The 27116-nt window shown below is 46.4% G+C and overlaps 1 protein-coding gene across 9 annotated transcripts in view; it reads right to left on the bottom strand.

The window, feature by feature from the left end:
* Positions 1-27116, bottom strand: part of LOC144140901 (mitogen-activated protein kinase kinase kinase 15-like) — a 65229-nt gene that overhangs the window by 35546 nt on the left and 2567 nt on the right. For 8 of the 9 annotated variants that reach the window (XM_077672393.1, XM_077672395.1, XM_077672394.1 and 5 more), the window contains exons 2-18: positions 20614-20761; positions 19278-19469; positions 15522-15632; positions 14435-14604; positions 13204-13279; positions 12235-12327; positions 11204-11310; positions 10201-10371; positions 8875-9147; positions 6689-6776; positions 5911-5982; positions 4870-5039; positions 3799-3982; positions 2612-2873; positions 1015-1118; positions 466-604; positions 73-134 (exon numbers count right to left, since the gene is read on the bottom strand). In XM_077672393.1, coding sequence (XP_077528519.1) covers positions 73-134; positions 466-604; positions 1015-1118; positions 2612-2873; positions 3799-3982; positions 4870-5039; positions 5911-5982; positions 6689-6776; positions 8875-9147; positions 10201-10371; positions 11204-11310; positions 12235-12327; positions 13204-13279; positions 14435-14604; positions 15522-15632; positions 19278-19469; positions 20614-20761 — 2422 coding nt within the window. Of the gene's footprint in view, positions 1-72; positions 135-465; positions 605-1014; positions 1119-2611; positions 2874-3798; positions 3983-4869; positions 5040-5910; positions 5983-6688; positions 6777-8874; positions 9148-10200; positions 10372-11203; positions 11311-12234; positions 12328-13203; positions 13280-14434; positions 14605-15521; positions 15633-19277; positions 19470-20613; positions 20762-23769; positions 23889-24479; positions 24549-27116 lie in introns of those variants that run through there. The other variant, XM_077672398.1, reaches the window with a different exon arrangement.

The following is a 27116-nucleotide window of genomic DNA, read 5'->3' as shown; positions in this document are numbered from 1 at the left end:
TGCACCCCTAGGGGGCATCAGATGAGGCAGTACTTCTAGCTGGATGCAGAAGCCAAATGCAGTTTCACTTACCGGTGGTCCATAACCTCTCTGGCCATTGTCGATAACCTCAGGAGCCATGTACTGGAACGTGCCTAAAAAAGAGCAATTTGAAATGAGTAGAAATGAGCATAACCGTGCCTCCATGCCGAGCACCAAGCTACATAACCACAAGTGTAAGGAGACATGTACAAGCAACGGCGTTTTACAAACACTGACATTAGGTAACAAATACAAGCAACAAGCAGCAGCAGCTTTCTACCTTTCACGTAACTCAAACTAATTTCCGCCAAATTTCTATTGCAACCAATAAAGAAAGGTTAGGCCCAGATGTGAACACCCCCATTAGATGGGCTCAAGTAAGGGTGACACTTCCCAACCCTCTTGGCTTTGGGTACCGGAGTTGCGGCAGCAGCCCCGACGTACCGGTGAAGGTGCCCGTGACCATGTTCATGCCGGCGAGGCGCTTGGAGGTGCCAAAGTCGGTGATCTTGATGCCCCCGCTGTACGTGTTCACCAGCACATTGTCGCCCTTGATGTCCCTGTGGACGATCCGCTGGTCATGCTGGGGAGAGGGAGAAGGAAAGAGCAGGTGTAACTACAGATTAAGAATAGCAACGTTGACTCGTATGCCGAAAATATCCTAAAAAAACACGCGCACACATGAATAAATGTGGAAAGTTGTACACTGCAGCTAACTTCAACAAACTCAATCAGCGCAACCGAGAATCGCTAACGAACACTGAAATCTTGAAAGCTAGAACCCACCCTTCCACCAGAATAATTGCCGCTGCATCTGAATATCGAACCCTCAACAGTACTCAGTAAACCCAGCTCACTGATTTACAGCACCAGGAGGGAAATATTCTAAGATAAATATCTTTCACGGCGAACTCAGTGCTCACCAATGCTCTTTGAAAGAGTGAGGAAAACAGACGTCAGAAAGAACAAATGAAAGAAATGACGGGAACTGACCAGATACTTGAGCCCCTCGAGAATTTGCTTGGTGTAGAAGGCAATGGCTGGCTCGTTGTTGTTCAACGGACCCCACTTGGAGCGCAGAAGTTGCGACAAGCTCCCTGCGTGAAAGTGACGACATTCAGCGACAGCACTTTTAAAACAGCCAACACATGCTTCCATACTTCCACAAGAAACACTGCTAATCCCCTTACACGTGCACTGCGTCATATCCCATCAATAAGTCATATGGAGGCATGGCTTGACATTAAAAACTTCCTGTCTCTTAGCTGATGCCATCAAATGGCTTGCCCACCAATAATTTTGCTGGCTTGAAACACTATTAGGTGACAAAGAACCCCCGAAAGAAATTAATGTGGTGACACATGGTAGCAGGAGCACACCAGTTCTCCAATAAACAGGATTCAGAAACATGGTAAAGTGCCTGAATCTTGTAAATGACTGGGCAACTGTCTTCTTCCCAAGACAACTAATCAGGTGCATGGGTAGATAAATGCATTCTAGCTTTATTCAATTTCATATACGTGAAAAAAAAAAAAAGCTTGAAAAGTCCAAAAGAAACAACAAAAGGGCGAAACTATGGGTAAAAAACAGCATTAATGTGCGACACATTTTCTGTCTGAAAGCGCATATCCCTAAATGCATTGAAATGGTCGCGGACCAGCAGTGGGAGCTTGGACACACCCTTTCTGGGAACCTACTCATGGATACCAACAAATTTAAAATTTACCATATAAGTTGGAATACTATAGGTAGATTTTTTACCAAAAATATTGCCGAAAAGTCACCCCTCGACCTATCGGTCATTGGCATAATCTTATTGTCATCGCGCAAACAGGCAGCCTGTTGGGCTCATGCAAAACGCAAAGGCACCATTGCAACTGATATCGAGCGGACGCACCGCCATCTTTTACGGGCGAAGCCCCTTAGGGGCTTGGGCTGTTGGCGTCTCCAGTCGTCGTCGTCGTCGTAGTATCAGGTAGTCACGGCACTAAACCACGGGGACACTCGTTTTTCAATGCCTCAGGCTGGAAAGTTTCGTCTCCATGGGAAAAACGCGTACTAAAAGGACACACCGGGACAGTCGTTTTACAACGCCCCACAATAGAACCGTTTTGTGCTGCAAAGACACGAGACTTACAGCAAAGATGTATACCTCTACCCCCCCAACGGTTTTCATCTCCATGGGCAAAGACGCCAAGGATGGCCAGTGACAACCCCAAGACACCTGCTGGCCTCCTGCACAGACCGGCCGTCGCAACGGCCTGCAACGAGTGTTGCATGCTTGGCGCTCGCTTCCTGATGACATATTCCCGAACTGCACTGAGGACGACCCGCTGTGTGGGAGACAGCCAGACACAAGTGGCCGTTTGACAAGATTTCAGATGGCTCTAAGAAGTAGCCTTAGACAAAATAAGTGCTTATACCCTCCCTAAAAAGACGTTGTGTACCCAACTTTCCTTTCCCATTTCTCGGCCGCAAGGTAAGGGGCTCAAAACCCATATCCCAGCTCGACCTATGTTCCAACTTATACGGTAATAAGCAACGGGACAAGATCGAGTCCTTGCAGCACACCCCAGCACCAAGAACTGACCTCCAGGCACGCGCTCCATGCAGATCTTGACATATCCGCCCTCGGAGACAGATCCGTAGTAGCGGACAATCTTGCGGTGGTGCAGCTGGGCATGCAGCTTGATCTCCTCATGAAGGGGTTGCACCTCCCCCAAGTTCTCCTCGGGGATCTCCTTGATTGCAATCTTCACCTGTGTCGTGAGGTCCCGGGCTGCGTACACCACCCCGTACGTGCCTTTGCCCAAGATGATGCGCCGTCCCTGGTCGTCGGTCTCGTACTCAAACTGCAGAAAAACACGTCTTTTTATTTATTTATTTATTATTTGTTTATTATTTATTTATTTGTTTGTTTCTTTGTTTGTTTGTTTATTTATTTACTTATTTATTTATTCATTCATTCATTTATTTATTTGTTTGTTTGTGTTACCTCAGGACCTGAGGGAATTAGAGAGAGAAGTGGGAAACACAATAGTACAGACAAACGCACCGAAACAACAAGCATAAACAGTACTGATAACAGCTTGTTACAAAAACAGGTGGGTTATGGCTGAATGAAAGGCAATCTCATTGCCAATTTCAGGAACTATGGACTGAGCAAGGTGACTCCAACTTGCACACGTGCTCATTTGTCCCATGCAGCTTGGGGCTAACAGAACCATGGCACTGAACAAGCAGGGACAATCGAAGTGGTGGACAAATGCTTAGGCTGAATTTAATGTTCCTGAACTCTTTCCTTATGGTGCCACAGGCCACCGGACACAGAGCTCCGATGATTTCAAACGTCCCACGAAAGCTAAAAATGGCACCATGACCAGGTCAATGTCTATAATCACAATCTCCTGGTCGGTCCCAGTGTACCCACTGTGATCCCAATATGCCCCCTCACCTACCTGGATGCGTTTAGACCCCACACCCACATCAACATACATGACCATGCACTCCTTGTCGGCCCCCAGAGTGCTCCCAGTGTGCCCCCTCACCTACCTAGACACATCCGGACTCCACGCCCATGTCATGCCCATGACCATGCTCTCCAGGTTGGCCCCAGTGTACCCCAGTGTGATCCCAGTATGCCCCCAGTGTGTCCCCTCACCTACCTGGGCGCATCTGTACCCCACGCGCATGTCAATGCCCACGACCACGCCCTCCTTGTCGGCCCCCAGAGTGCTCCCAGAGTGCCCCCAGTGTGCCTCTTCCTCACTTCCTCACCTGGACACAGCCCGAGCCCACGTCCAGGTCGATGTCCATGACCATGCCCTCCTGGTCGGCGGTCATGGCCACGATGAGGTCGTAGAAGCGGTTCTTGAGCGCCACCGAGGGGAAGTACATCTGGAAGTCGTCTGAGTTCTGGTGCACGTACAGGAACAGGCACCGCTCGTCACGCTTGTACTGGCTGCATGAACACCACAGGGGGAGGGGGCAAGATAAAAGGTCTCTTTAAATCACTAACCAAAGAGGCTTGCCCACCTTCGAGATATCAGTCCCTCCAGGATAGCTGTTCTGACATGCTCAAAACACCACGGCTGGAAGCCCTAAATATCATTTTTCACAATAAAAAAACAGCGTGCAAAAACTAACCTTTTAATCAGCAGCTGCAACACTGAATTTTGTAATTCTTTACACCAGGGCAATTCCACAAGGACTGGCATGCATACCAAGACCTACCAAACACTGTGACTACTGAGGAGCATCACAAAACGAAACCCCTTTCTGCCGGTTCAATGAATTATTTCCCCGGAAAAGTGACGCAAGCAACCATTTGACAGAGATGGGTGGATAGTCGGTAAGTCAAGCTACCTCGCTAAAGTACCCCTACAGTAAAACGTCGTTACAAGAGACACTGTCACAAGAGATGTTTGAATAAAAACGATTAGTTTGGTTTTACGTTCACTGTGTTAGCAACACTACAAATCACCTTGGTTACAAGAAACATGCTTCCCCGGTTACTTGAACGTCTCTTGTAGCGAGGTTACACTGTATTTAGCAATTTCCTCAACTCGGAATTCAACCGAGCAACAGAACCGAAGTTAACATCGAGCACTTAGCTTTACAGCAAACTCCCTGCTGGACATCACGCGGCCACATGTTCAACAATACAAAATGCTACCGCCATCACTGTTGTGGCAGCTCTCGAGCTTCAAGTTTTTGTCATGTAAATGCTCTTAAACGTTTTAGCGTTTCAAAGGGAAAAAATGTTCACATACACATGCAACAAAACCGAACATTAGGTTATTTTCTTGTCCCGCAATAATCGAGAAACCAACAAGGAAGCCACCGGACCTGATGCTGCGGATGGAAGAGGCGGTGAAGAGCCACTCGTGGATCTTGCGGCAGTTTCCCCGCAGGGTGTCGATGCAGAGGTTGCGAATCTCGATGGACTTCTCCTCCGCCCCCATGTTCACCGTCACGTAGCTCGGCATTCGCACCTTGGTCGGCTCTAGCACCAGGATCTGGGCAGAGAATGAAATAAAATGCTTAGACCTTCTTTTCAACCCCCGGGCCGTGACTCGAGCGTCTACGATGAGAGCGGTCGACCAGCGCTGAACCCTCTTAAGCTACCTATGGCACCAAGACTGCCAGAGCAGAGGTCCTCGCTATGCATGTAGCGACTCAGAATGGGAAAATGAGGGGCTCGTTTAATTAGGACAGAAATAAGGGTTGGCGAGATGCTTAGAAGTTTCTGCTAATGTGAAGGCGCAATTGACGAGTGTCGACTGGTGGTCTAGCTGGCATTTTGACATTCTTCAGGAACAGCGCGCTGGAACAGGACACAAAAGAGGGATGCGGACACAGCGCTGACCAATAGCTACGCGAAGGCTAAGTTGAGCCTTGTCTTGATCTGCTGTTGAACTTTTTGTTAAACTTTGCAGCCGCGCCCGTCACCAGTTGACCAGCCTCCTGACAGCCCCCCCCCCCCCCCCCCCCAGCGCCCTCCGAAGCCTGTTCTGCTCACTATCCATTTCTAGGAGCCCCCTGTGTGCCCCATATGGTTGCATCACCTCTCAAGGTGGTGCGTACTACACATACAGCAGTGGACTGCACTTTTCCGCTGCTGCTGCTTCCCTTTCTAGGCATGCACTTCCCAGATTGCACTCCTATTTTCTGTGCCTCCCAATTTTCTGTACCCCAGAATGCATTCCATGAAACACAGAGGTTCAAGGCTTTCCAATGGTCAAGGCAGAACTCGGTATTTACATCTGGCCGCCAATTGGCCGTTGACTCTTCATTTGGCAGCATCCATTACATTCCTTTCCATTACATTCCATTACAATCTGTCCTAGACTGAAGAAAGTGAGTCGTGCCTTATTTCAGGCCACTTACAGGAAACCGAATGGTGCTCTCCAGGTCCGAAGAGTAGGCCGTGACAAAGAAGTCCACCCAGAAGTCAAATACCTGGGCCAGAGGAGAGGGGCGATTAAGAGGAAGGATTAATTAAACTCGATGCATTTATGAGGCGGCTAAATGTAAAAGAGAGGATGCGAACAGGTGCAATGTCATGGCTGTAAGAAAAAAACTTAAAATTTACCAGTTGCACCAGAAGGTACAGACACTAGAAAACACGCGGCCCTACTACGTCTCAGTGCATCAACAATTAGGCTTGAGATGCCACAAAAATGCGCCACCTCAGCTTAAAATAACGAAAATTAAACCAGCTGCAAAAGTGAAAGTTGTGCAGCAGAAGCATGCACTATCTTCAGCGTGACGTTGCCTGTTAATACAGGGACTAGGAGCAATGATTTTCCTACCCGGTGGATGCGACTATATATAGCTTAGAAAACACTTGCATGAGAGAAAAAAAAAACAATGTCGGTTACAACACTGCCCCAGTAACTTGTAAGGGGATTAGTTAGGTGGCGTCATAAAGCAGTGTGTTGGGTCCTGTGAAGAATAGGCACTATGATAACCAAACACTTCAAGGCTGCTAATGCGGCTTATAAAATTAAAAGGGCACAGATGCATTATAATGCCCCGTAGTGCCATGACTACAATGCAGGTTTTACACCTGGGACCAAGACACGACCCAAAAATGATCACTAAAAGCCCCACAAAGCTCATAACAACAGCACATAAATGAAAAAAATACAGCAAAGAGGCTTGCCTGTTCTTCAGCTGTGAACTCAACATCCTCGGGCCTTTTCCGAAAGCGACTGATGAGCTTGATGTTCCCAAACGTAGACTTCAGGTACCTGCACAAGTTGGGGGAAAGCAAAAAAACAAGAAATGAAAAGATCGTCCCTGTTGTCACCGCTCCGATAAGATCCCAAAATATCTTTTTATGGAAGTAGGCTCATCCTTGAACAGATGTTCACAAGCAATCCCCAAACCCCCAGTCACCTTGCACATGCTAAAACAGTGACATGACCCTAAACACAGGCTGGGAGAAACATCCTGCATAGTTCACACAACACAGACATACTGCCTAAAAGAACTTTTAATTTTAATTTTAAAGTAAACTCTGTGAAATTTGCCAGTCTAGCTGCTTTTCGCCCGCTGATTTCAAATATATTTTGAGTTGGTGAACTAGTTCCCAAGATAATTAGAGATAATTAGCCATTTTTAATCAAACATTAGACAAAACAGTGTTGGTCATAAAACTGTAATCTCTATTTTCTAATGCTATGAACCCTGGTGAATGCAATAAACGAAGCAGTTTTTTGATGCATCGCTTGGAACTAATTTTACAGCTCACTAAACTTTGGGGGCACCAGAGGCAAGGAACCATTTCGAATGCCCATTTAAAACTCCGAAGTTTAAAGAGCTGTAAAATTACAGTCGAACCCCGCTACAACGAACGCCGCTTCAACGAAATTTCCGCTTCAACGAAATATTTCCAATTCCCCGTCAGCCAGCCATAGAAGTCCATGCAACAAAGTCCTCGCCGCAACGAACCATTTGTCAGGCTTGCTTTCGCTTCAACGAAATTTTCGATGATTTGGGCTGGGTTTGAACAATTATTTTACAATAAAATAAGCATAGCGCCAGCTATCTGTAACTTTTTATACATTCAGGACGCTTAGTTTCACCGAAAACATGCGCGGTGCGGCCACACTGCCAAAAAAAAAAAAAAAAAACTCATAGGCGGACGACATCATTGTTTCATGGTGATAACGATGTGGCTGGCCGTCTTTACGTGAGGCGCAGGCCCGGTTCGCCAAGCCGGAGCTACAGCCAATCCGTATCCAGTTGAAATCGCACAAATGTGCTCCGCTGCTGGCGCGGCGCCGTCATGTATGCGTTGTGAGCAGCTGTCCTTGCCGTTTTCCTTCTACCATTCTTAATAGCCAAGAGCAAAAATCATGTTTGCGTGTTTGGTCTTGAAGCCAAGTCATCCAATCTTAGTCATGAGCGCGCATTTGTGTTAAATGCAAGCGCGCGCGTCTAACCTGCCAAGGTCAGTAGCTGCCGCGCCGTGTCAGATGATAAGATACCGGCACTGCTCCTGCTACAAGTGAAAGGGGGGCTTCCGACGGCCTTGCAGCTATCTGCAAGTAATCAGCTCGGTGGACACGCCTTGTTGTACAGCAATACGTTTTGCGCCTGCATTTCTTCACCCCACTCCGCAACGCATTCTTCGCGTGCAGTGAAAGAACAGATAACCGTTGGTATGTTTGTTATCCGAATAAACATGACCTTATTGCGCGTCACTCCTTTTTCTAAACATTGTATTATGCTGCCAATGATGCGGAAGCATACGGGGCTATTTTTCTGGCCTTTCCGTGGTGTGTTGCGGCAGATTTCGCCTCAACGAATTTTCGCTTCAACGAAATTTTTCGCACGTCCCGTCAATTTCGTTGTAGCGGGATTCGACTGTAATTCCAAGCAATATATCAAACTATTTCGCGATCCCCTTGAAGTTTGACATATCCGGGTTTGACTATTTTCTCATAAAGAGTACACCGCTCAATGCAAATTTTGCCAACAATTAGGCGCCCTACAACATATACACCTGGAATGCATAGATGGCCTAGCCTTACACCACCTCTTCACCCGTTCCTTTGCTGCGCTGCAGGAGACACTGTCGATCAGACATCAACTGGAGGACTACATTCTCCTGGTGACACAGGCGAAGACAGCTAGGGCAACACATGCATTTCTAGACTATGATTCCACTCTCACTTTCGAGCTCATTAAAATGTTTTTTGCTCTCTCGCTGTCTTCCCCTCCAGTCTTGCTCTTACTCAATGCCTCCATCAAAAAATTAACCGCCGCAGTCGGGAGTCGAACCCACGCCCTTGGGGTTAACTACTGAGAGGAGGGAGGAGCACAGCCAAGGAGGTGCCTGACCAGTCGGGGGGCTTGAGCTTGAACATGCAGTCGGCGGCCTGGCAGGCCTTGGCGTAGTTCTCGGCCAGCACGGAGATCTCGAAGAAGGTGGCCACATCCCAGTAGTCCTCCAGGCTGTCCAGGGAGCCCTTGAGGCCGATGAGGTTGTTCAGCCGCAGGCTGATCTGCTGCAGCTCCGTCGACTTGGACAGCTCGTGCCCGTCTATGACCAGCAGCGTGGCCAGGTTGACGCCTGCGTACTCGTTGGGCTGCACCTCGAAGCCCTTGCGGTACCTGCATTGAAAGAGCAAGAGGAAGGGGATGGAAGAGGAGGGAGGATGGGGATAACAAGGCCGCCAGTCCTCTGATTTTTGATTACATTTATACTGTACAAAACAATGAAAATTTTCCGATAACTTCAGTATGCTGAAGCCTCAGCCGAACAGTCAAGTGAAAATAAATTTGACAATGAGGTGTTACGTGCAAAATAATTTTCTGCGCGAGAGGTTTATGGCTTCTTAATACAGCGTTCCCGGTCTTACCATGAGGTGAGCAGGCAATGGAGGCCACCAACTACACAGGCAGTTGCAGAAGCGACCGGAGTGGAAGCCTGGGTGTGCAGCTTGCTGTGATTGTGGCTTAACAGTTTTTCCTTCAACCTGTAGGCTTTTTACCTCTGTTCGCGTGCACTCCTTCATGCCCCTGCACCGCTTATCACATCGCCTTCCCGTAGCCATCTCCCTCAGCTTCCTAACTACCATATGCACTCATACGTCACTAACTCCAGAATAAAAGAACTGTGGAAAAACAAATAAAAGGAAAAAGGGGCAAATGGCCACGAGGCAGGTGGCCCACTGCACGGCATCATCTAAACTCTCCTACTCGTGCCCAGACAGCTCAAATGCAGCTTGATATCTAGTGGCAGCTTTGTTAGAAAGGAGTAATACCTTGCAGTTATGTTAGAATTACTACCCCGCAATTCCAGGGCGTGTTAGGACACCTTAACAGGTACCATCCTGCCCCGCAGCAGCTTCCAACCGAACAAGCTACAGCCAAACAAAGAGTCCCGAAGGTGGGGACTGCCCCACAAAGAAACAAGGAAGTGGAACCCTGAGGTTGCAGTGCAATGACAGCACTTTCACAATTCCACTCATAGACCACAAAGACAACCGCGTGTTACAGACACTGGCACAGCGGATCAGGATGTTGCTAGTAAATAGCGTAGCATATTAACTCAACTCTAACCCACCCCTGACCCGACATCTAACATCTAAACTACACTGCTCCACGTAGAGCGGAGGCACAGCAAAGGCCAAGGCAGGTGGTCCGCCCCCCCACTACACCCACCAGTGGATGGCGTTGCGCAGGCTCTCCTGGTCGGTGTAGTCGGACTCGACAAACTTGTCCTTGTAGATGCGGCCGCACAGGCACAGGATGTCCGGCACCTGGTTCTCCTTCTTCTGCAGGGCGGACGTCATCACCTCCAGGGCACGCTCGCGGTCGCCCGGGAGGTTGCGCCTGCACAGAGGGACTCTTAGCCCTAACCCTTCTAATCCTGGGAAAGGCCATTGCACGTCCAGAGCCACAAAGAGAGGTTGTAACATTGACGAACGGGAGACGATAAAAGCAGCTCAGCAAGAAAAACTGTCCTCAAAATGCATTTAACAACCTTGATATTTACCTGCAGCAGCGTATTAAATGTTCACTGTACAATGAAAGCATCTTCCACAGGCTTCCAAACACTCCTATCTCACTTTTTCCCCACCCACTCTGTCACCAAATGTAGATACACCTAAGTTAGGTGTAGGTAGAACATTCAGCAAGCACAGCTATCCTCAAAGCACATTTGAAGAGAGTTATCACAATCAGCAGCGCCAGTGGCTTAATTAGGTATGTTCACAGGAAGATGAGCCCATCTTTTACAGCAGACTTCCAAACTCTCCTAACCTACGACATCAAAACCCCCTCTTTCCTACCAAATGTTCTTGTTGCATCTTGTAACAACCTATTCCTGTCTCTTTTGCACCAAAAGACACCCAACTCTAGTTTTTTTAATTTGCGATGCAGAGCAATTTCAGGCTAATTCCTGCCAGACGAACATCCATTTTCGAAGAAGAATACGCTGCAACTGCAGAACACTGAGCCCTTGAATGACAGTGCCCCTATCATGGGAGCACACCAATGTAACCAGTCTCACACCATGGGTTTCCTTGTCACCAAGCTACAAAAGACTGCAAGAACTTTCTGAAAGGAATTCACCCAGAGCTGAGACAGTGGAGTCAGTGGTGGCCCAAGTACCCGCATTCCTCTGCACCTTTGCGAGAGGTATGGGAGCTGTACAGTTGCCTACCTGTTCAAAGCAAATGCGTACAGGTGCTGGATGGCTGGTGTTGACGTGAACTTCATGTTTGGCACGGTCTGTAGTTCGTCCATCAGTTTCACCATGGCGTCGTAGTCCTGGTTCGCAAGAGTCGCAAAATATGTTAGAAAAGGAGAAAAACAAAACCAAAGCTTCAGCTTCAATGCAACACTGCTAAGCTACAGCGCACAATCGACTAATTATTTGGCCTTGGCCAGTAAGTAGGAATGTGCAAATATTGGAGTACCAAATTTGATTGAATTAACGACTACACAAATAACTCAATTCACATAATGTGTCTCGCACAGTTCAAAGCCTATTCAGCGATCACAGGAATATTTGTGAAATAAAAAACTAGGTATTCAATTCAAGAAGAAGGCTTAATATTTAACCCATATTTATGCATTAAAGGAGTACTTACATGAACTTTCAAAGCTAAGATGACTTGTAAAAGGCTTCCTTTGTATATAAATATACCACCTCCGAAGTCTAAACTTTAACCGTTCAGTAGACCATATTTTGAATCAATTTTAATTCTTGCGCACACGAGAAAGCTTATCCGCACCATCAAGCTAGCTCATGATGACATCTGCAGTTCGACCCAAACGGCCAACATCAGGGCTCCCGTGACATATCGAGGCAGCCGCAGTGCTGTTGGCGCGCGCTTTTCCGCCTTGTACATCACGTCAGAGTTTTTGGGACTGACGTTACGTGCTACTACAGCCTATTGGGTCGTTCTGGCGCATGCGTGCGCGCCCAGACCAGCATCGGCTGTGGTGTGACGAGAACAGTGACGTCAAATGCGCATTCCCGCCATGGCGGTCGCCTTGGTGTTCGCTTCGCCAAAACCGAAACCGACACGAATAAATGAAGCTGTAATTAGTTATACTGCGTTCGGCCATCTAATGTGCCATTCTATGATTGGTGTGCTCGTAGGCACCAAAAATTTTGTGTCAGCACTTCCTTCAAAAACATCTGCCCACCCCTAAAATAAACTGACATGAGCAGCCACGAGAGCTCACCTGGATGTCCCTGAAGGATATGAGCATGCTGAGAACCACGTCTCCAGATATGATGTTGGGGTCGTCAAGCCGCTTCCTGAAATTTCTCAGAGTCTGCAATAAAATTGGAAAAAATTGAGAATAATGCACAGAAACAAGCAAATTCGTAAAAAAACCCACACCATGTTCATTTCTTTTTGTTTTTTCGGTAAATGGTATTAGACCTGAAATTCAGTTCCCGTAAACTAGCAGGGGAAGATGTGTGTATTTAATAAGCCTCTCCCACTACAAGCAAGCAAATTTACTTAAGCAATTTGAAACCATAGTCGGCAGTGTCAAACTACAACAACTTGTGACCGCAGTCCCAGATGTGGTGCAGTCTTAGACCAGTATGCAGCATGGAGTATCTTAATTAAGTGCCAGAAGTACAAGAAGTGCTAAGCAGAGCGTCACCATCCTAGGTGTATCAGGTCAGTCTAAGCTACAGCCTTGCACTTCTCAGATCTGCCTAACTCAATTCAGCAGCTTTCAATTTCCCTAACCCATAGATATGACCTTATGTTCACCCCAATGAAGATGTGGAGATAAAGCAACAATGTTGGGCGGTGCGGGGGGAGCAGCGTCAATGCGCCAACGGCAAACACCGGCAAACACACGTTGCTGCGAAATGGGTAGGCCACGTGTTGTTCGTAAAACACCAGCCGCACGTCACAGCTTTATCATTTATCATTTACAGATGGATAACAGTACAGATGGTTATGGATACAGATAAAGCGCGCGGGCACAGTTTTTCTCATTTGCCTCTTCCATTGCAAGACGTCGCAGCACTTACTTGAAGCAAATCGTTATTCACTTCATATTCGCTTTGAAGGCCTAAGTGTAACACCATCTTCAGGTAGTGGTGCATACAGTGTCCATTTCCCTTTAATAGTTATCGAAAGCAAACGTTCCTACAGAGCTATACAATACTCGTTTGCAGGAGGAACTCACCTTGGCTAGCTCTTCCCCAGTGTACATCTCCCGCGCTTTCCGCAGGTCAGAAAGAAACTTCTCTTTCATGTGAGCTCTGCATCGCAAAAGCAAAAGGAAGACCGAGGGACGTGTTAAGATTCAGTGTGGGAAAATCTGCATTCTGCTGCTGCTGCAAAGCACTGAAGGAGGGAAACAGCTCAGTAAAATGTCTCGAGGTATATTCTGCACCACAGGTTGTGAGTAAAGCGAGTAAAGCTAAAAGGCCACTCAGCAAAACTTCAGGTTTCAAGTGTAAAGATTGTCCAGATGGGTACCACGCAACTTTTGCGACAGAAATCGTGATGAACAACCCATGCAATCGAGGCTTAATTAAAACCGGTGCAAAAACTCCCTGCAGCCTTTGTTGGCATGCTTCGTTTGAACTAAGCCACTGAAGGCTGCATCCAACACCATATGCAATATTTATGTTGGAGGTTATTGAGTAAGGACAAAGAAATTACAACTCCTCTGAATGAGGCTGGCATACAAGTCTCATTTCAGAAGCTCTGAGATCACAAGTGAAGTTGGTTCCCATGCCTGTAGGGCTTCCCGTTTATTTCAGTAAACTCCCTATGCAGAGTGCTCCAACACCTTCTCTACTATGTATCAGCGGACCTTGTCTACTCTGAGGATATTGATTGCACACAAGTGGGGGCTGCATCCCCTGTTAATGTTTGTAGCATACTCTAGTGCCAAGGGATCTCCAACAGGTTTGAGAAAGTATTAGAACAACTGCAAGCTTTACTGAAAAGTGGTTTGTTGGAAGGCAAGTTGTTTCGTTTAGTAGTATTGGCAGGGGATCGTTTGAGCCTGAATGCAACGCAAAACTTACTCTTTTTTAAAGGATAACAGCATTTTCGCATCTCTTCAAGTTTTGAAGGGAACAGAATCATGCCCTCTTTTAAAGACAGCTACACTGATGGTTTTTAGGTGCACAATTTCAGCCAGCGTGAACCACATATAAAATCCTAGGAAACATGTTAGTTACCATAACATATGGCTTCATGAAGCAAATACTCTGAAAGCACACACATGCAATTGTTGAAAAATATTTGATTACTACCTGAAGAAAGAGTGAAATCAAGCTCATATGAGCTCATATCTCAACATTATCTACATCTTTATGTCTAGCCTCTCATTTTATTTTTTCTTTACATTCAATAACGTGTTTATTTTTGTATGGCACGTTTAATTTGTTCAAAAAGCTTACTTGGTTTGAACTTCAACGTCTTGGAGGAACTTTTTGAGCTTGGCATGTAACGGCTGCTTGGACTCCACTGTGTCTTCTGAGACTAGGGCCATTCCGGGTGTCTCGGTGACGACGCAAGCGCCAGCATCGTTCACCTTGTACGTCGTCAGGGGGTAGCTGGCACAGGCAATCTGGAAATTATTCACAATCAGGTTACAAGGGTGAGGGTGCAATACAAGAGCTGCCTGAAAGAGTTTTACTATGCCATTTTAACAGTTCTCTCTCCCCCCCAAATCTCACTTTTTTGCAGGTACTATAAATTTCTGCAAAAGAAACTTGCAGCCACTACTACCTGCTCCCATTCCAACCCTCTCGCAAAACTACATTACTGTTTCCATCTGATCTAACTGATGTGTTGTACTGGCATTCACTTTGCAAATCCTGCCAAAGAAACAATAAAACCGGCAGGAAGTCTGGAACGACAACGCTTCAAGGGATGTTTTCTGGCCGCACTCGTCGGCCACATTGCCGCATCTTGAATCATCCTAAACTTCTTCACCCAGTAAACGTTTAAGGTAAGCCCCCAGCCCCCCAAATTTTCAAAATGCCAAGATTTTGCTTCCATGCTACTACTAAGGCCACCACCCCACTGTTTCACTCAGAACAGCGAATGAACTGCACTTGAGCTCCTTTGCTACTGGGCACAAAAAGAACCGCTACTCTTTTATAGTTTGCGGGGATAAATTGGTCACAGTTGGCACAGGAGCGAGGTAATTGGAGAATAATGGGAGAGGCCTTTGCCCTGCAGTGGGCGTACATAGGCTGGTGATGATGATGATGACTCTTTTATAACAACTGTGCCTGGAGAGCCCGATTTCCTTAAATTGACCCACGAACCAATTAATTAGCACTCTGTGGTCGACTGCCTTCAGGACACACTCACAGTAAACTTAATTATGGGTTTGTACACCCCCGAAGCAACCCCTGGGCTACGAGGTGCACTGTGGCGGAGCGCTCCGGATTAATTTCGACCTCTTGGGGACTCAGCAAAGCAGTAGCCCCTCTTCCCCTCTAGACATGTGAGAAGCAGGCGGGGGCCAAGCACTACCTTGATGGAGTAGGCCTCCCCAGGAGCGTGGTCGTTGTAGAGGATCATGTTCTGCTTCATGCCAAAGCTCTCCCGCACCCCCAGGTGGTAGAAGAGGGGGTTGCGCTGGTCCTAGATATTAAGAGAGGGGAAAGGGACAGAGAGACAGAGGCTTTTAGCTATGGAAGCAAACAAAAAAACAGTTAATGTGGTGCATACAAGATTTGGGTGATCACAGTACCACAGGTGGTCGAAACTAACACATCTAGTAGCTCGTTTCACAAAACTGACTGAAGGCTCGGCAAAGTGGTCAGGGTCATCCACTTAAGTTTCCCACAGAAAAAAAATGCGAAAAAGACGGCAATGCAGGAAAGAAAAAAACGTTCTCTTTGCCGTTCTCTTTGTTCATATTTTGCTTCGTAACCTTTTCCGCGCTTTTCTGTATGATGTACTACCAACACGCCCAAGTTTCAATCGTGCTACATTAACCACTCTTATATGAAAGTTCTTTGAGTGAAATGAAGTGCAATGCAAAGCTTTTATTGCACTGGTCTCTCCGGCAAGCGTCAATGTTTAAAGGGGTCCTGAAATACCTTCCGCTGATGCATGGATGTACATGTAACCAAATAAGACAATGTATTAGCAATCTCCTCCCGCAAGAATTTTGTTAAAGCGATGAGTATTAGCTGAGAAATCGTAAATCAAAAACCGCGCATTATCGTCGCGCCGCGTTTCCTCCTCTTTTCAACTGTTGACCGCGCGCGAGCACTCCCTCCCATGATGCTGCGCTAGTCAGCGGTGACGTACTTCCGCATTACGCTCCTCCGACTGCCGTCTGCTACGGGCAAGTTTTGTTGACACCATGAATTCCGCACTCCGCTCAAGGATGGATAAGCGAACGAAAAATCTGACCGCATGTGCACATGTGCGGTGGCCTGGCCTTGCCCTTTCGCGGTGTGCGTTGCTGCAGTGCAGCACGTGACTTTTAATCGGCGGCGAACTCGCACTCGCAGCCGCTCGGGGTGGATCGTGCGCTCGGTCCCTTTCATGCACCGTGCACTGTTTATCCAAAAAGCGCCGTATCAGATGTGGCCCCGCTGGTGCCGGGTCTTATTTTGCGGTGGTGGTAATTCCTGCCGGCGCCATGTGAAAAAGACATTTTACACCGTTACAGAACCCGTGCGCAAAACGCTTCAATCATGTGACCAGTTCAGCTTGGGGCGACGCGTGGTGGAGAGCGGCAACGTTGGCAAAACATGCTCCGGCGCGGCTCTGAGCTTTCTAGCGCTGGAGCGATCGCCTTTCTTTGACGATCTCAAACATCGGTTGCCTTGGCAACAAGGCACAAACCGCCCCAGAGGTCAGTTACGCTGGCGTGATCCCGGTTCAGCTCGGGGCCCCACCTCGCGACATGTGGGCACTGCAGTCGTACCACTCACTCTCATTAGGAAGTGTGAGATGCGTTTGGCATTACAGGAGGCAATGGTGTGTGTGTTGTGGACGCCTTTGTTTCGCGATGAAATGCGACGTTGTGCTTCTGCGGGTGGATAGTGCTTCCCATGGTCTGGATTATCTTTCTCGAGCGACGTACGACTCAACCTCGCATGGGGTATGTGCAGTGTGCGTGGCTAAAAGCCATCTCGGCTTGCGCGCCAGAGTTAAGTGACTTGCTGTTCGTCCCCGCCAACCGCGCGCGAGGTGAGTGCCGAATTTACGACAGGCAGGAGGAGGCAACCCATCGTCTGTCAATCGCGGTTCAGACTTGCAACGCATGTTGTGACGTTGTGTTCGTTCGAAACGCATCTCTGGATTGTTTTGAAGTGGAAAAAAATGTATCCGTCAAACCCGGGCATTCGGCTCAGGGCGTTCTCTGCGATTGCACGAAAGAAGTGCCACGGGGCTTCAACGCTTTCTTTATGGGACGTACTCCGGTAAGAGAATATCCACGTCGTGTTATGGCCGTGTTGCATTCAATACGAACGGTTAAGCGTTTGTTTACACTTGTTTCGTTTGTAGTAAAATGTCCAAGCACTCCGGCACTATGCTGGCAGATCAGCCGGCGAGTCGACGCTGAGCAGACGACTCATCTCTTTGCCGGAAGTGCGTGAAAAAGCCGCCCAATAGCAGGATGTCTAGCTCACGACGAACATCTGGGAATCGATGATGTAGACATGTGAAGATGGCGGCGTCCAAAAACACGAAGGAAAGGGTGAGAAAAAAGCGACAAACTTTGCAACAAAGGTGTGAGCTTTCCGCTGCTCGTAAAAGAGTAATACCTGGCCCAGATGACCTTGACGACCCAATCTAACGATTGCGCTACTTCATTTAGTGTGCTCAAAATGCCTTTCAGGGCCCCTTTAACGCAAGGCAGGAGTGCTGAACATGTCTGCTGCATCACGTCAAGGCATGGCTTGGAGTGAATGAAATGCTCAGTAGTAGCAAGCATTAGGTGCTCTTGAAGTTACAACCCCCATTTTCATTGAGCCTCCCACTGTCGAGACTTCCTGATCTCGGCCCAAATAAGAACACAGCCCTGGCATGACCGTCTGCTATACTCGGTGACAACTGAAGAACGGCACCGGAAGTTGCCGCTGTGCCTTATCACCGTAGCCGGATGCTTCTCCGCGCGGCGCAAGTAGGGCGTTGCTGGGAATACTTTGAACATGGCGTGAGCCATTCCCGTAATTTTTTGGACTTAATATGCTTAAAACGACTCCAGTGACGGCAAACAAACTGCGTGAGACAAGGCAGACCCCTTTCAAAACGCGCGCGCACTCACGTCACGGGTCCGGCGCTTTGGCGGAGTGATACACTACATGAGGTGGTGCCGTTCTTGAGTTGTAACCGGGTATAGTACTGCAGTTTTTTGTGGAGAACTCAAATGATTTATACCACTTCGAATTTTTGTACTTGCAACTATTATCTGGTACATAAGTCGGAATTTGCATATTTTACCATGTACACATTCCATAGTCCAGAGCAATTTTTCTTACTCGTTCACCTCTAACAGTAATATTAACGCAGCCTGCGTGTTCAGAAGTTCGACCTCATGCTGCAAATACATACTCCGGCAGGGAGTACCACAAAGTTCAGGTGAGAAAGATGCATCACCTCTTGCATCAGAATACACATTTGTTGGACATTGAACAAGAGAAGCCACCAAACACTGCGAAACATCAATTTGGTGCAGCAGCATCTTTCAACAAAGGCTATACGTTCTCTACACACCAAAAATGTCTGAGGACACCTGTCATTCCTAAGGTTTAAAAATGCGAATGAATTGATGTTCCATAGAACACATGACACGCTTTGCTTCCACCCTGCTTTCTGAAAGGGCTTCATCCTTTACTTCTGCCTTAGGCTTTGCGATGGCCCCTTTCTGTCTCCGACATGTTGCATGACTGTGCGCCCCTGCCAACATACATAGTAGGTTGACGACGATGGAAGATTTTGCTGCCTGTCTGTTAGCTTGCTTGGCCGTGCTCTTCCGCTCCCTCTCTTCATCTGTGGTGCACTGGTGTGGACAGCCACCTTTCGCTACCGCCGAAGCGAAGCACGTGCTATGAACTACTTTGTGCTATGGAACACAGTACACATGTGGTCTAGGGAGCTGTTTTGCTGTTACAGAAGCTGACGCTAAGGCCAACTTCTTCGCTCAATGGGCCATTTAATGCCTTCGCATTAAAACCGTGTCTTTACAAAAGCTTGGCTGCGTCCTGCGGTCATGGTGAAAGTGCTGAAAAGATGAGGAGAGGGCTAGGATGAGCCCTTGCTGACCTGGATGGAAACGTCGACGATGGCCACGTCGGCGTTGTAGAACAGGTCCAGCACCTTGGTCTCGCCAAAGTCGAGCTTCTTGAAGGGCAGCTCGTGTAGGCTGGCCCCGAGACAACTGCACACCTTGCGGATTTCCTCGTAGGCCGCCTTGCGCTGGGCTAGCCGACCACCCACCGCACCCGTGCCTGTGATCTGGTTGTGGGGGGGGGGGGACAGAAAGAACACCTTCCACCGGTCCCAGCACTGAAGTTCGGATTAGCTTCTGACTTCAAACACCGATGTTATAAGCACTGAAAATAATAAATACCCTCGAGTTAAAAGAGACTGACCATTGGCAATATTAAACTGATTTCAAATGCGGTAGCAATCTTGACCGAACGGGCAGTCAAACAGGGTCTTCGAGACACAGATTGTAGGTAGGCCAGTTGGTACACAACTGAGTGATAAACAGAGTGCAAAAGATGCAAGGAAACTAGCACTAATATGCAAGACTTGAAGGTAGCAAAGCTGTACGCAATCTTCACGACCATCACAACAGTTTCAGTCCCCAATTGCCCCCAATTGGCTTCTTCTTCCCTGACGCAGTGACCTTTACTCCATTATTGTTGCTATAAGTGTAAGCTTCCTTCATTTTTCAAAAGTGATAATCATGGGACACCACCTTAGAGGGGCGTATGCTATGACGTGTCTTTCTCGTTCCGAGCAACTGTTGCCGTGATAATGGCTAACGCTGGAGTCTCTCTCGTTCTCAGGAAGCGTTGCCATGGTTACGGCTAATGCAAAAGTTTTTTTGGCTAATCTTGCCCTATGTCTCCCTAATTAGGTATGCTTGGCTTGACAAACATGCACAGGGGACGCTGAGTGGTCGCCGTGAGGCATGTACACATAAGCGCTTCTCCTTTTCTTGGTTTTATTAACTGCCGGGCGGTCACCGCGGCCCACGAGGTTCGTGCTCACATGCGCGCGCTCCGCAATTTCTTGGTATTTTTAACTGTGGACACGGGAAACTACAATTTGCTTAAGAGCTTTGCTCTTAAAAAATAGGACGACAGCTGGAATTTCGCACTGTTCATCACTGAGTTAGTCTTGAAGAGTTGGGTCCCCATGCCCAAGAAGGGTACACCCAATCCCACGCTCTTTCTTCACCCTCCCATCACGGTAATCTAATAAAGCTGTTTAGCTGTAAGCATGTGCAAGGTGTAGGGTGTGCAGCACAGAGGAGGAGGTTCAGGGCTTTCCCTGCTCCCCCCCCCCCCCCCCCCCCTTTCAATCACACCCTACTGTACAAAGTGAAAAGCAGACTGCTAAGAGAGAGGGAAACGGTGCTCATCATTACCAGGTCGATGACGCACACGACGTCCATCTTGCTGCGCGGAGGCGGGCAGGCGCTGGCGACACTGCAGCAGGAACGGGCATCCACCTCGCTCATGGCCGGGCAGCTCACCTTGGCTGGAACCTCATCCGAGTTCCAGCACAGGGCTTTTCTGTACACCGGGGAGGGACAGACACACGGGCACTGTTGTTTAGAAAGCTGTTTTGGACGCCACAGCTTGCTGTATGAAGAACGCCTAACCCCAAATAAACTTTTCCGCTCATTGATGAAGCTTTGGCAAGTTGCATACTGGCAGCATATTACGGCCACATTATTTTTTTTTCTCCCCCCCCCCCTTCCCCCCTCTCCCTTGCAATTGTTAACAACTATTCGCATAAAATACCCAAATTTTTTCCAACTACATATTGGAGAGCACAGTTTTGAAAGCTCATTTTCAAGCTACCAATCTCCAAAAGTTCAACAAGAATGGAACACTGAAAGGCAATGGTGCAGCAGCACACATTTCTATATTTGTTATAACGCAATGCCCATTTCTCTATCCATTATAGTTAGGTATAATGAACCAGATTTAGGGGAAATCCCAAAGATGGAGTAGGTTTCCACAAAGGGAAGTTTGACATCCACCTCAATGCAGCCATACGGCTACAAAGGAAAGCTGTACAGCTTTCTTTTGTAGCCGTATGGCAGCATTGAGGTGGATGTTAAACTTTCCTTCGTATAATTAGGTATAACCGTACCTTTTAGTACCTTCTTTCTTTTTGCTGCTCAATGCAGACAATTCAATTATTGAAAGCAGCTATTAAATAATATTTGCAGAAAATCCTGAAACTGTTTCCCGAATAAATATTACAGAACGCACTTTTGGCAGCATGTCTTCGACTATTAATCTCAAAAAGTTCAACAAGGATAGAACACCAAAAAGTGATGCTCCTGCAACATATATTTTTTACCCATTATAATAAGGTTTAAGTGTACTGGCTTTTACCGCCTTTCTTTTGCTACTTAATGCGGACACACTACAATTCAAAACAGCATTAATACACATTCATGAAAAACAGTGAAATTTTTTCCAATTAAGTATTACCCAGCCCAGTTTTGCCAGTACATTCCCTAACTACCAATCTAAGAAAGTTCAACAAGGATGGAACACCGAAACGCAATGTTCCTTTAGCGTATATTTCTCTCCCAACAGATTGAAAAAGCTACATACCTAGCTCACCTCCTCCCAAAAACACCGCCAACAAAATTTAAATCTACTTTCAGGAAGTCGAATAGAAAAAAGATTACAGCTCACCTCATCCCAAAAAACAACAACAAACTTTAAATCCACTTCCAGGAAGCCAGTAGCAGCCACTCAAGAGCACCCCAGGGAGGATACGGTTATCGCGACGGCCACCCGCGACCAAGTGATGCGAGCTGACGAATGACGCATGCCTCGCACCTTTGACACCGCCGCGACAAGGCCGCTATGACACGCACGGATGCACCCCACGCGTTATGCAGACACGCCTCATCTAGCTACCGCCCGCATCAACAGCGGCTGCCGTCAATCCGCCTCGCGTCTGCACTCGTTAGCGGCACCCACAGCAGTCCCCGCCCGTGCCCCTATCACTTTGTTCCGAGACCCACTTCCGCTTCGGCAGCAGCGACAGTGCAAAGTTTGCGTCAATGGTTTCAGAAGATCCGTCATGTTAGGTATTGATTTAATTTTTGTCAAGCTTGTCCGAATAGCGTTTGGACTAACGTCTGGAATGTGTCTAGGTGTGCGTCTGCCAATTGTCATTTTCAGTTTTTTTTTTTAACGTACATGTACCGAAAATGCTGAATGTAAGCCACTGTGCAGATCAGCACTTGCGAAACAAAGGAGAGACGCCGACCGGTCCCTACAAAAACGCTCTTGATGTTTGGGCTTCCAGCACGGAAGTCTTTTGAAATGTAACAGCGCGAAAAAACGACAAAGGACGCAGAAGAAATTCACAAGATGGGCACTGTCTTGCGAATTTATTTTCTGTTCCTCGTCAATTTTTTGCATTGTTACGCTTCAAAATGCATACGCACCAACTCGCCCAACTGTCAATATGGAAGAAGCTTTGTTCACAATCTCACAATGTGAACAATGACAGTTCGGAGTGACAGATAGTGAACGAGGCTTCCGTGCTACAGGCCAAACAGAACGTTTTTTCTTTTTTTGCTTCGAATGTACCCTTCCCGGCCAGACGGAATTGCATCATTCTCTTGACTTCACATCAGCACTTGAAATGTTGAGAATAAATTTTGGCTAAATGGTAATGGTCATTTTCTTTTTTTTATAGATAAGTAATAAAGGTCTTACATGTTGTAAGAAAACATGAAAATGCACACAAAATTTGCAAGATACTGTGGAAAGGGGGGTATAAAAAAATGCCTCATCATGACCGCCATTACCAGTGCATCAATTTTGAAGTACACAGTCAGGTGCCTTGAGCTGCTTCCAAGCTCTCTAAATATCAGTGCTAATCACACGATTCTTGCTAGAAAGAATGGATGCAGTTCTATGTATTGGCTATCATACCAATGCAAAATACGTTGCCATTATGTTTTGCTGCTTCAAATCTTGTTAATTTTAAACCGATTCCATCAGCTTTTAAAAATTAAATGAAGAAGTGTTTACAGTGAAAAATCAGTCATCAGACCACGGCATCCCCCCCCCCCTCCCACAGCAAACCAGATAACAACAAAAAAAAAGTATCTGGAATTAGCGGAGCCCCACAAAGGCCAAGGCCTCAGAAACTGCTCACTCTTCGGCCAACAAAATGTAGCTTTTATACTCCACTTCTTCCTCCCTCTGTAGGGCATTTTCTTTTTTGTTTTGCAGGCCAATTAGAGTAGTGTGAGACGTAATAGAGGAACAGCGAAGTCAAAATGAATCGTCGTATTTAAGCCCATTTCTTTAGATCCAGCACTTGTAAAGCCTCAGCTTTATGTGCTCCAAGGACATCTGAGAAAGTTTAACCTACCACCTTTTTTTTTTGTTACAGCCTGAATGTTTTACGATCTCTCAAACAACCCTTTAAAGCTGCCTGGTCAAAAGGTAGGGGTGTAAACATGTGAGCACAAACAGGTAACAGGCAAGACTATAAATATCTAACAATCAATGATGATGATAGCAATTTTCAGCACCTGTGAGCATGAGAGCAGTTGTACTTATTCCCATATTACGTATTTCTTCTGCGCTTAATTCGTGAAAATATGGCCACTATAAAAATGCTTCAAATGATATGTCTCGTTTATGAAGTCATCTGTAAGGGAATGAAATCACAAGTTTGTTGGCAAAGTATTAAGCTCAAGTTTTCTCTCCATTTTTTCTGGCTTGCTCAGACAATTTCCAACTTTGAAAAATTGACCAGTCTTAACAATTTACAGAACTGCAAGTGGCTTGCAACTTAAATTAAGTCACATATCGCTGCACACTAAGCACATGCTTTACTTGTTATCGCCAAAAAATCTATTTCCTTTATTAATTTCATTTCCAGTCCCCAAGTCCCAAATACCTGCAAAATATTGCAGCCAAGTCCCAAGTATCTGCAAAGCTATTGAACTTTTCTTCCTCTTGCGGCGGTGCAAGGTATCGCCAGTTTTTTTAACAAACATTATAGCTGCTTTGCTACAGTTATTGTGGGAGAAGGGGTCATGTAGCCTGTTGAGATTAGGCCCTAATACCTCCAGTGAAGTCAAAGGCAGCACAAAATTTTGAATTTGTGATCCAAGGAGTTCACACATTTTTTCGCAGTAGTAGTGAGAGACAGTGTGTGCTTTTCAATTTACGCTCTAACCAATTCATACACTTGAAACAATTCAAATCCAATTAGGACTTAAAACATCGAACATACCTTTTGCCCATAAGGTGTATGCAGTGGTTGGCTACAGATTAGTTTATTCCCTCCAGAGGATTTTTTTTTTTGTAGCTCACGCTGCAATATAAAACATGCGTGCTTCACCAACAGTACAACTTTGCTTGGTTGAAACTAATTCCATTACTTTTTGTCAACTGACTAACCGTTGCGCAACAAAGCATTCAACATGTGTGAGCCAGCTTTAGCACCTCACTCAGCCATGGACGCCTCAAAACACAATAGCAATTCATTCAGTAGCAATTAATCTCCTGACCATTAGGAAGTCCCCAAATCCTGAGAGATTCTCCCAGAGTGATTCTGCTTAATCCTGTAATGCCCCCACAACCAAAACAAGAGATAAAAATTCTTATGCTATATTACATTAGTTTGTGACTCAAACAATAGATAAACACAAAGAAAAAAAAATTTGTCCCCAAGGGTTATAAAATCACACAATGTATCATAAAAAGTAAGTGTAAACTACCTACATACATAATGTAGGTACATAATATAGCATATACCCATTTACATGTAGGTATTTTATACCTACATGTAAAGTAGGTATGTAATGTATCATATACGTGGTAAAAAAGTGCATCATACACCCATTGAAAGTAGCTGTAGACCCACCGGGTGCGCTTACGATGGAGGAATATATCTTTCAAACTGTATTTGGGACTTAATCTCGCCAGTTATCGAACTATAGTTTTTTTCAAAAACGCTTAGGAGGTATCAGAAATGATACAGTGGGCATTTCTTGGCGGTCAAAAGGCCCAGGTGCGAGTAAAACAATCTGGAAGATGGCGTATTTTATATGATATGTTGGGCATTACAGGGTTAAACGTTGGGTCTCTTGTTGGGTGCATTGCTGCATGTGAAACAGGTACCGTATTTATTCGAATATAAGGAGAGGTGTTTTTCCAAAATCCGTAGTCTCAGTCACACTCCGCCTTATATTCGAAGCTCAGTATAGTTATATATATATATAGGATGATTTTTCTGACTTTCCAAACTGTGGATGCAAGGAAAAAAATGAAAGATATAAAACAAAAGTGCCGTCAGGCAAATGTTTCTATGATATACGTACAGACGTCTATACTTCTTAATGCTTATATTTAAAAGAAACAGACTTCTCTGGGTGAAAATATTCTGAAAAAGAGAAACTGATATTGTGATATCAACACCCAGCCTCAACACCCCTCCCCTATTTAGAGCAACGCTTTTTTGTTCCCCCTCAGAGAAAGTTTCCACAGAAAAAAACACACTTTGAGAACATGTATCGAATCACCTCTAAAAAAACCGGATAAGTGGGAAGAAATTGTGCCTGGGTATTTCCCATCGAAGACAGGTGTTTTCATTCCAAGGCTTGTGATAACTGTTACGTAACGCGCCTCGCATGGTGGCAAGCTTGCAACTGGCATAAAATTAAAGCAGTTCCACTGAGTGTGAAAGCTGCCGGAAGTGCAGAGAAAGTGATTCGCCATAATGGGCTGTAGCACCGTTATCCGCTCACTGCTACCACCAAATGCATTTCAAATTTCCCGCCTTTGCAATGCTCGCGTGCCCACTGCCTAAAACTGCACCAGCGGGGGGTTCTGTTCTTGTTGTGCTCGCTTTTCCTCCCACACGTGCCAGCGTTGCACTGCCACTTTTTTTCGCCTACTATCGTAAAAACCAACCCAACGAACGTTCCCAACTAAATGAATGTGGGTGCTGCTGGTTAATTACGTATATTTTGCCTCAAATGTACCTGCAGCAGGGGTGATACTGACTAATTGCAGTTTGGAGCAATTTTTGGAGCACAAATATTTAGATTCTGGATCACTTTTGGAGACGCCAAATACAAGTTTTGGAGCACTTTGGAGCAATAAATTATGAATTGTATAGACATATAGGAGGGTTTTTTTGGGAGGGAAATCGCAAGTAACAATGCGTTGCATCGAGAATGAAATGCTGCCTTAAGAAAAACTAGTAAATGTCTAAAATTGGGACACTGAACACAGTCAGAATATGATCACAACTTGTTTATTTGAAATGAAACTGATGACCCCACTGCACCGCATTCTAGAGCTTCTGCAATTCTTCATTGATAGCTGCCGGCTTGGCCATGTTCTCGGCAAGGCTAGAATTAGCCTCAGAAAGTAGCACCTGGCCACATTCAACATCATCCATGTTCCTCATCAAGTCATCAGGGGCTCATCAAGTCACACCAGACTTGATGAGCCCCTGGGCCCTTTCAAGCATTGCCTTTGACGAGTCCAGTCCTTTTTCAAGCTGCGAGTCCCAGGGAGCGCCCAGGGCAACCGTTCCGCCAATGCGAGTAACGCGATACTCAGCCGCACGTGTACCGAGTGGTACCTGTGACAATGTGACAAATGGCGCCGAAGAGCAACGCCTACAAGCATACAAGGCCCGCCATTCTTGCGCTGTTTTGGTACACCCGCCAGGGGGCGGTAACTGACAAAAAAAATGCAGGCAGTCATTTTGGAGCATACTGGCGCAATATTTTGTGTTTATATCAGTTTGGAGTAGAGAATTTGCCTTGGCGCAAATTGGCGCATTTGGCGCAAGAATGGAAGCCCTGCTGCAGTTTTCTTTGCGCTAAACAACGAGGAGATGTATGACAAGCACCAG

This window comes from Haemaphysalis longicornis, unplaced genomic scaffold (assembly GCF_048455015.1).
Source record: "Haemaphysalis longicornis isolate Haplotype H1 unplaced genomic scaffold, Haemaphysalis longicornis Haplotype H1 scaffold_55, whole genome shotgun sequence".
Taxonomy (NCBI): domain Eukaryota; kingdom Metazoa; phylum Arthropoda; class Arachnida; order Ixodida; family Ixodidae; genus Haemaphysalis; species Haemaphysalis longicornis.
This window is presented reverse-complemented; position numbering and strand designations above follow the sequence as displayed.